This window comes from Arvicola amphibius, chromosome 2 (assembly GCF_903992535.2).
Source record: "Arvicola amphibius chromosome 2, mArvAmp1.2, whole genome shotgun sequence".
NCBI lineage: Eukaryota > Metazoa > Chordata > Mammalia > Rodentia > Cricetidae > Arvicola > Arvicola amphibius.
In genome coordinates, this window is record NC_052048.2 from 177,363,966 (window position 1) to 177,374,106 (window position 10,141).

At 46.1% G+C, this 10,141-nt stretch overlaps 1 protein-coding gene across 1 annotated transcript in view; it reads right to left on the reverse strand.

Moving 5' to 3' along the window:
• The window catches only part of Ube2h (ubiquitin conjugating enzyme E2 H), a 90,535-nt gene extending 82,641 nt beyond the window's left edge, over positions 1-7,894 (reverse strand). Inside the window, exon 1 of the mRNA XM_038318476.2 lies at positions 7,454-7,894. Within this exon, the coding sequence (XP_038174404.1) occupies positions 7,454-7,506 (53 nt within the window). The 5' untranslated portion in view covers positions 7,507-7,894. The remainder of the gene's footprint in view (positions 1-7,453) is intronic.
• Between the last annotated feature and the right edge of the window lie 2,247 nt (positions 7,895-10,141).

Below are 10,141 nucleotides of genomic sequence, written 5' to 3' on the forward strand. Positions count from 1 at the left end.
CTGCCTGTGTAAGTGCCCAGCCCAGACTGAATAACTTAGTAAGACTGGCTCAAAATTTAAAATAAAAAAAAGGCTGTCAAGATGGCTCAGTAGACAGTGGCAGCCTTTAATCCCCACACTCTGCCCAGGTAGGCGGATCTGTGATTTTGAGGCTAGCCTGGTCTACAGAGTGAGTTCCAGGACGTCCACAGCTACTCTGGGTGGGCAGGCAGCTGTCTCAGCAGGTGAAGGCACTTACCACCAAGACTAACACTTGAGTTAATTCCCAGTACCCACATGCTGGAAAAAAAAAAAAAAAAAAAAAGAGAGAACTAATTGCCCCAAATGGTCTGACACCCCCCCACACACACACACAGAGTTAGAGGCAAAAAAAAAAAAAAAACCCACAGGAGTTATCTAAACATCTAAAAACAACCTAGGGAGCTGGGGAGAAGTACAGTATGACAGACCTTGCCTACCTTACACAGGGCCCTGAGCCCAGTGCCCCCAATGCCTAGTTCTGTACACACGTGACAGCAAATGCACAAACTTCTAAGCTACAGCACATCCCCACATTTAAATACTGCTCAGCAACCTAAGAACACACAATGAACTTCAAAATTGTGACCAGTGAAGGACTACGCGTAAAAGGGACACACACTCTATATGATTCCATTCGTATATAATTCTAGAAAACAGAAAATCACCTAGGGATAGAAATCAAACCAAAGGCTGAGAGGAAGGAATACAAATTAACATAAAAAACGTTGGACACTTGGCAGTAGAAGAGGACCAGGAGATCAAAACTAACCTGGACTATGTGAGACCCTGTCACAAAGAAAGTTTGGGGGAAGATGAATCTGTTTCTTCTTGATTGTGGTGACAGGTATCATGGATAACATGTAAAGACAGCATACATCTTACCATATCTATCACTTTTAAATAGGTAGTTTCCTAGCACTCAGACAGAGGCAGCAGGACCTCAAGTAAGAGACCATTCTATGCTACATAGCCAAGACCATGTATCAAAAACCAAAGGTGGGGCTGGAGAGATGGCTCAGGGATTAAGAGCACTGGCTGCTCTTCCTGAGGTCCTGAGTTCAATTCCCAGCAACCACATGGTGGCTCACAACCATCTGTAATGAGATCTGGCGCCCTCCTCTAGTGTGCGGGCATACATGTTGTATACATAATAAATCTTTGAAAAAAAAACAAAAACAAAGGCTATGCAGGGCAGTAATGGTGCACACCTTTAATCCCAGCATTCCAGCCTGGTCTACATGGTCTACATAGCGATTTCCAGAACAGCCAGGGTAGCTACACAAGGAACCCTGCCAAAAAAAAAAAAGAAAGAAAAAAGAAAAAAGAAAAAAGAAAGAAAAACAGAAACCACAAAAGATTAATGGACATAAGAACAAAATACTCATGAACATCCTATATGCATGTCTATGCACACACTTCCTTCTACACTGTAAAAGCCAAAGCCAAACGTGAAGCTGGTAAGGAAAACTAAAAAGCATATGACAAGGGTGGGGAGGGGACACACAACCATGAGTGACACAGAACAATACAGAAGCTATGTATTATGTCTACTCTTTCCCCTTTTTGGATGCTTTTGGTTTCTAGATCACAAACAGGAGCTTGTATGTGTGCTGGTCAACAATCTATCATCTGCAGCCTCAGATACTGTTTTTCTCTGCCCACGCCCCCCTGGCCCCAGAGAGGGTTGAGATTGGGATAAGATCTTACTATCATTTTATATAGCCCAGAATGGCCTCAAATTTCTGAGAATCACCTGCCTTTATGTCTGGAATCCTGGGATTATAGGTATGTTTCAATACACCAGCTATTTCCATTATTTTTAACAGGAGAAAGCATTTACAAAAATATGAAGCAAAAACAAAACAGGTAAGTATAATATGGCCAATAAATCCTGGGGAGAACAACACGCTACAGGGAAGCACCAGCAGGCTAGCATTTAAGGATGATTCCATGCCAGCCGCTGGAGCATCAGCATCTCTCATCCCTGGACCCTTCTGGACCTCCTGAAGCAGGAAGTACAGGGGCAGGATCCAGAACCAGTTTTAACAAACCCTCCAAGTAATTAAGATCACACTCAAGTTTGAGAACTATTATTTAAAGGATAAGATTATGAGTGGCTGTTTTCTTTTCTTTTTTTGTAACCTGTATTTTCCCCAATTACTTTATTATAACACTTTCAAAACCCAACTAAGTCTTTCATTAAAGTATTTTATTAAAACACAGTCTCTCTGGATCTCCAGGGAAAAAGCTACTACACTGTAAGCATTGTAAAATCTGAACTGCATGTCTAAAAACCATGTTTCTTGGAACCATCAATCTGTTAACACAGAACAGGATACCAACTGCATGTATGCATAAACACCATCCAAGGTACTGGGTAAGTCGCGCTACTCCAACCAACAAACCTAGGTCGTCTTAATGTTTGCACACAGAGAAAGGTCTCTTACAGATCACATCTACACAAGATTTTTCCCTTCTAAAAGTTCAACTTTGCCGGACAGTGGTGGCACATGCCTGTAATCCCAGCACTCAGGAGGATTTCTGTGAGTTAGAGGCTAGCCTGGTCTGCAGAGCAAGTTCCAGAATAGGCTCCAAAGCTACAGAGAAAAAACAAAAACCCAAACAAACAAACAACAAAAAACTTACCTTTTAGGCCTGTTCCACAACACCTTCACTGCAAAAATCACAAAAATTTCTGCTTTACCAAAGTGTTATTTATAATGATCTCTTTGCCACCAAAATCTACACAAGGAAGACAAATTCAAAAATCTGGGAATTGCCAAATCTTTAACTTTTAGCTTTAAGACCATGAAACTGTTCTTTCATCTTACCAACTCACTGAGAGGCCACAGGAAATAAGAGGTCAACCACAGGTTGCCAATGAACACTAGGGCTAGCTAGTTAAAAGACTGTCCACACTTTGAACACAAATTAAACAGTAACGATGCCTAGCTTGGGGAATAGAATAACTGATTAACAGCAAAATATCGAAGTTAAAGTCATGATAAATGCCTTCACATTTCATGCTTGCTTTTGTTCTAATGCCTACTTTAAAATAAGGCATTGATTAATATATATGTGTATATATATATATTAATATATATGAGAGAGAAATACTTTTCAACTTCTTAAAAAACACCAGGTTTGGTTATTTGAGACAAAGTTTTTATGAAGGCCTAACTGTCCTTGACCTCAAAGACACCCACCTGCCTTTGCCTCCCAATTATTGGGATTAAAGGTTGGGATTAAAGGTGTGAGACACCACCATGCCTGGCGGAAAAAAAAAAAAAAAAAAAAAACAAAAAAAGAAAAAGAAAAAAGAAAAAAAGGAAGAAAAAAATCAATTTTGAAAGTACAAAATATTCTAAAAAGCAAGATAACACACAGTGCTGATCTGACATGCCATCCTTCCTGGCTTAAAGGAACAATTTAATCACTAATCCCATAGACACTATGTCCACCACAGTCATCTTTTCACGAATCTCTCCAGACACACAGAGCCTTGCACAAATAGGGGGCACAAATATTTAGGGGTTCAAACTTGTTACAGAAAATTTCTGGGTAATCTCTCAGGGCTGCAAACCCACCAGACTTTCAGCTTTGGAGGTCCATTTCCACCACACCTTTATTTAAAACAGCATAGCCTGTCTTGTTACCAAAATCCTTCTGGAAAAGACAGTCTCTGAAAACTCAGTATTCTTTAATTTCCAAATATTACAGCAATAGCAGGGTGAGCTAAGTACCCATTATGATAAGATCCCGTTTTCTGGTTTAATTTTCTTGAATCTTAAAAGAGTACAGGGTTTTTTTCCTCCTTGAAAATACACTTGGTCTAGTGAGCGGCTCACAAGGCCTCCCCAGCCCCCACCTCTTTTGTATGTAAACACACTCTTGTCACACACTCCCATCAGCTGTTTGGTAGCTCCACCCCTCCTCCTTTTCCGGGTAGTAACAGAGTAGCCAATGAGCTGCAAGGAGCTGTGTCTACGGCCTTTTGCCTGCATACGCTTTTCCAAAACAAGCAGCTCTAGCCTTCAGCAGGGGCACTGGTTCACAGATAAAAGGCTCACCAGGGCTGTGCAACAGGGCGAGACAGTCACCCCCACCAACAAGGAAAGCCATGTAACCTGAGCTGTTTGTTCCTCCACCGGGGAGAACTTCTACCAATATTCCTTTAGGGCAAATCACGCTTAAGGTCACCAGAGTCCCAGGTCTCAGACAATCTAAATAATCAGTGGTCGCCTAGGGAAACCTCAAGGGTTGGTGGTGATCCAGTGCTGCTCTCAGGCTGGCAATCTCCCTGACTCTGGCAAGCAAATGGCTGCACCATCCACGACCATTCCGCCGGACCGAGGCTAAGGACAAGCGCTTTGATTCCACAGCGCCCAAAAGTCATGTAAATCAGTTTCTCGGCTCCTGTGGAGGTTTGCACAACCTTCAGCTGAGGCTCAGAAGAGAAACAATGAATGAGTCAGAGTTTCAGAGCATAATCGCCCAGCAGATTAAGTGCACTGGCGCAAAACACTCACTCCCTGCAGAACTTGGGAGTCAGCTCTCTTACCAACCAGTCACAAAAGAAAGATCAGACTCCGGAGAGACGGTATCTAGCTAGGTGGTGGAAAGCAGCGACCAATTAGTCACACGTCCTCTTCCCTCCCTACCCCCACGCCGCTACTTTCCTACTATATAGGTTCCCTGCCAGGCAGTAAATCCTTGTGGTATAATTACGCCCAGAGACAGCCAAAAATGGGCTGAAACAGGAGACTTCGATGAAACCGGCTATTAGCCTCCACACCAAAGAAATCATCCAGGGACAAGGGACAAGAAGTGCTATACATTCCTTTAAACCTCCTTCCACTTCCTTACCACCATCTTCGTGTTTAACCCTCGCACTGACAAGCAATTGCACTCGTCTCAGCAGGAGGCTGGGGAATCTGCTCTTCAATTTCTCACTAAGTATACCTTTACCCCCAAACTGTAAACTCCACTTGGGCCTACTGGTGGGAATTCAACCGAGAAAGGAGGCCATAAAATCCTCCACGACACACACCAACACACAAAAGGAAATCTGAAAAATTTTAACTTCCAAACTACATGAAACCAGAAAATAAACTCGAGGCAGAGATAACCTCTAGCTTTCAAATCAAAACTGCTGCCCTCTTATCTCAGAGAGCGACAATTTTATTAAAGAGCCCTGCTTTCTTTTGTCAGCAAAGGGAAGGTGGGGAAAGCACAGAAGCCAAAGCCAGGCATCTTTGCCTTTCTTCATCTTCTACTAAAAATAAGCTATGAAATAAGCCACTTAGGGAGAGGGGAAAAGAGACACCCTGCTGTTCTTTGTCTGTTTCCCTCTCCCTCACCACCCCCCACACCCGCCACCCCCCCACACACCCGGACTCCTAAATGCGGTAATCATTCTAGATGCCACAACTACTACGTGAACAAAAGACACTGTATGGCAAAGGCATCAGGTCAAGCTAGGCCTCGATCTTTATTCTCAGTCTTTAGGAAACCTATGTATGAACATAATTCAAGGAACTGACATAGATCAAAAACAGCTGGAATTCTTCCCCCCACCCCAATTATATATTAGGGTGAAATTCACATTAGGTGTGACAGTCAACTCTCAATTCAAGTCAATAATAACTTCTGAGTCTGCCACCATGTCACTTCCTAGTTTCTAAACAAAAATAAAGCCCTCAAACTGCTTTGTGTAAAATGTACACACAGCCATAGTTACAAGTTTTCCTGTGGTCTTATGAAAAGCCAACACTCCTGGTATCATTCACAGACTTAAAAAGCAATCAGCCACAAACGGCTCATAGAGAGTTGATTTCACTTGTGCCTAGGTGTATCTGGCATATTACCCTTTATTACTGGCTGCTCTGATCCCTCCTACTACCCTTTCCCCCAACCCTCAAACTTCAGAGTTTACCCAGTATTCAGTATTCTTAATGTCTAGCCCCTGGCAAAGGAGAAAAACACGGTCTTATTACTGAAAAGATGGATTGGACAGGGAAAAAAAGATAAAAAAAAAAAAAAAAAAAACAACTCTTGCCTAGGCAACTTCCTCTCCCATCCCCCAAATTAAAATCCTATGCAAAAACTACTTTTTAAAAAACTTCAGCAAATTCCATAACTGAGTTTCTGCCAACCACACCTGATTGCTAGAAAAGGTCAAACAATCAAAAACAGTAACAAATAAAAGAAGGAATTCACCTGAAGAATCTAGCCAAACAACTTGAGTTATATAAACAAAATCCTGCAACAGGGGGAAACGATGGGGGATGGGGGTGAGGCAGAAAGAGAAACAGGAGACAGGACTCTTTTTAACAGCCTTTCACCTTCCCAAGGGATTAGCTATTTAGAACACCAGCTTCTCGCCCCCCCATTGGCCCTCAAAAAATAAAAAAACATTTCTTAAATACTCGATTTGTCTCAGGAACCTTCGCGAATTTCTCTAGCTAGTCATGAAATAATCAGTCTGGATTCCAACCAAAACCACTGCCTGGAAGACTTATCAGTTACAGTTCTCCCACTGCCACCTCGGGCGCACATATAAAGTTGGGGGAAGGGGATAGAAAATAAAAGATGTCACTCGGCCCAGATCAGGGCAAGCAGTCTCAAGAACCGTACTCTCACAGAGGGAGTTTTGCTCAAGTGGCTAGGACAGGGGCTATTTTGTTCAGGAGCTCCCCTTTCTCTCCTTCCTCCCAGCTGTCAGATCCACAATATGGAGGAGGGTGGCCTGCCTGCTAAGAGGGCCTGGGGGTCCTCACTGCACGCACGAGTGGGATAGGCTTTGTCAGTCGAGAGAAAAACAGGGACGTTCTCCAGACCAGAAGGCTTAACAAGAGTGTCTGATTTAAAACACACGGAGCTCCTTATTACAAGAGGGGCCTGAGCAGACTACTCTCTTCCTAATATAGAAAGGAATTAGGGATAAAGAAGGTCGATTGAGTTACCCCAGTTTAAACAGCACTGTGAGTGGAAGGAGCCCAGACACCTCAGAAAAAAAAAGAAAAAGAATAAGAAGAAAGGTTTCCCTCTCAGGAAATTTCTATCATGAGTACATAAATCCAAAGCTAGCAAACAGGAAGCAAAGACCCTGAAGATGAGCTCCCGGTGACGAAGGAGGTGGCTAGCCACCCCACCCCCCAAGAAAGGGCCGTCTTAGGAATCCAAACGTCGTGGAGGAAAAGTCACGGGCTCCGGGGGGTGCAGGGAGAGCGAGGAGCAACGCACATCTCGGGGGGCTGCAGATAAAGGGGACCTGAAAAAGCCCTCGGCTCCGGGGAGGTGCTAAGGGGCCGCCGTAGGCACCGGGGAAAGGAGAGGAGGCGCGGCCAGTGGCCTGGAGTGCCCCGAAGCCCTCGCCTGGGCACCCCCATCCGCCCCACACGCAGTCCGAATTCCCCTCCATGAAGGATACAGCTTGACTACGTCCGTGTCCATCCGCCTCTTGCCGGGACTGGGGGATGACATGTTGTCGCCGCCGCCGCTGCCTCCCCGTCGCCTGCGCCGCCGCCGCCTCTCTCCCCTCCTTGGCCCGTCTGTCACGGGCCCCGGGCCCAGCTCGCAGGGTCCCGCGGCCGCGCCGGCTCCTCGGCCGAGGTGGCAACACCCGCGCGGTCCCGTGGGGTCCGCTCAGCCGCCGCCGCCGCCCCCCGCACGGGGGAACACCGGGCACTGCCCCGCCGAGTGGGGGCGGGGACCCAGGCGCCCGCTCGGGCTGCCCTCCGGCTGAGGCTCCGCCGCGGCCCGGGCAGGCGCTGCTCCGCGCCGTGCGCCGCTCCCCCCCTGCCTGCGCTCGCTCGCTCGTCCGCCTGCCCGCCCGCTCACGCTCTCGCCAGCTCCCAGCTGCTTCCTCCACAAGCCGACGACTCCAGCACGGTCGGCCTCTCTACCCGAGCCTCGCTCTAGGCTCCGTGATGTCACCTCTGTGACGTCATCTGAGGGGCGGGGCTCCGTGGACGGGGCGGGGCGTCGTCCCGGGGTAGATTTCTCCAGGGAGTTCTGGGAGATGTAGTTCCTCTTTCTCCTGCCCGCCTGCGTACCTCTATCCCCTCCCCCAACTACCCCTCACACTTCATCGCTCAACTGCCAGTGTCGTTACCATCAACATAAACGATGGTAGTAAATAATGGCAGTATGATTGCATTCATGTGCTTTATGAGCCACCCTCACACACGATGTTACAAAGGGCTGTTTGGATATGGAGGAGGCCAAAGTGGCAATTACTCAGACTGGTGTCCAAATCTGGAGATTCCCATACCAGCATGTTCTCTGCACTCTACTTCCTTTTCAGATGGAAAGAATTTGTTTGCAGGGATTGTAGACTACAGCAAGGCTTCCTCAGAGCTTGCAAACCAGGTTTCATTAATCCTCCACACAAGGCCCGTAATTCCTGGAGTGCAGGAGAAGCAGCAAGGTGGCAAGAACAGAAACAACTGGGTACCAACATCCTTGTTCTACAGAATTTGAGGTAAGTTTTAAACTCACAATGTGTTACTGATAGACGCATCCTAAATAGGCCCTAATTCAGAACAAAAATGGTTCTGCCCTCCAAACTCCCATATCAACCATGTGTATTTGCTTATTCATTTAATAAACATTAAGTGCCACTATGTTCTTATGGCTCTGAGTTCATGAGGATATAGTGGGAATGACGATAAAATTCACACAACCCTCCCAGAATGACCTGAGTGTCAGCATCATTTGGGAGCTAGTTAGAAACACCACCAAAGCAGGGCCTGTCTTGAAAAACAAACAAACAAACAAACAAAAGCCCCTAGAAGGGCCTTCGGCCTACTCAGTTAGCGTACCCAGTTGAACAAAGTTCTCAGGTGGTTCCCTAACAATGAAGTTTGAGAGATACTGTTCTACAGGGCTCCAAAGCTTTAACTATTGTCTTTCCCTTGGGGCTACACTGTACTTTGAAAAGTCAGGTGTTGTGAGCTGGGTCCCCTTTAAAAGCCTAACACACACACACACACACACACACACACACACACACACACGCTCACCCACTTCTGGGACCAGAGCAATGGGCTAAAGTTGAACATTATTTGCTCCTATCATTCTAGCCCTCAGTACGCCAGCTATTTTTTAATTGCAACAACCATATTTAAATATCCAATGCAACAGCATGAAACAGCCTTAGCTATTGTGCAACCGTCACTACTGTTTATTTCCAGAAACTTCTCATCAATCCCAATAGAAACTGTGTACCCGTCTAGTAATAACTCCTCACCCCCATTCCCAGCAGCCCCTGGAACCACCATTCTCTGTTCTGGGGAGAAAAAACATGATTCATTGCCTTCTCCTTCAACAAATGCGTCAGCAGCCATGCGTGGAAGGACTTCTAGCCCCCTTTATCTGATCACTTTTTTGAAGGAAAGAAAAACAATGGGTTGTCTTTCTCACGGTCCACACCGGACTCCCTAGGCTGTTACTGCTGCTACCTGCTCTCCTAGAGTGGCTCCCCTACCCCCCTTGGCCTGACTAACTCCCACCCCTGTGCTACGACAGTGGTTTTCACGTGTGGCCCAATGCTTCAGAATCACCTAGAGAGCTTTGTAATCTCACAAGCGTCCAGGAACTGCCCCTGGGGACTGATTCAGAAGGCCCAGGGTGAGTCCTCAATGTCCTTGTCTTTAACAGGCAACCTCAGATGGTTTTGATGCTGGCCAAAGTCGGAGAGCCTCTGCCTTCAGTATTCCAACAGGCATCTCAATTTCAGAACACCTATTTGACTACCCCTTGCCTCTTAGTACGTTTATAAAGTCCTATGCCAAGAAGACAGAAACTGTGTACCCTCTGCTCCCCCCATACCAAGTAGCACTTAGAGGATCCATGGTTATTGTCTCTAAAACCACAGCATATATACAGAACAAACAGGAAATGGGGGGGTCAAGGAAGAAACACTCAAGGGAAAGAGGCCTAGAGTGGGGGCCTAGGAATTCTACCTGGTGTTTTCCTCTTTACCGATAGAACTGCTGTGAGCAAAGAACTTGGCAAAAGAATCAGAGCAGTGTTTCATAATGGAAACGTGCAGGCCACACTAATGGTGGCAAGGCTGCTCTGTCCACGTGTTAGCCCTTCAAGTGATCTCAGCAGA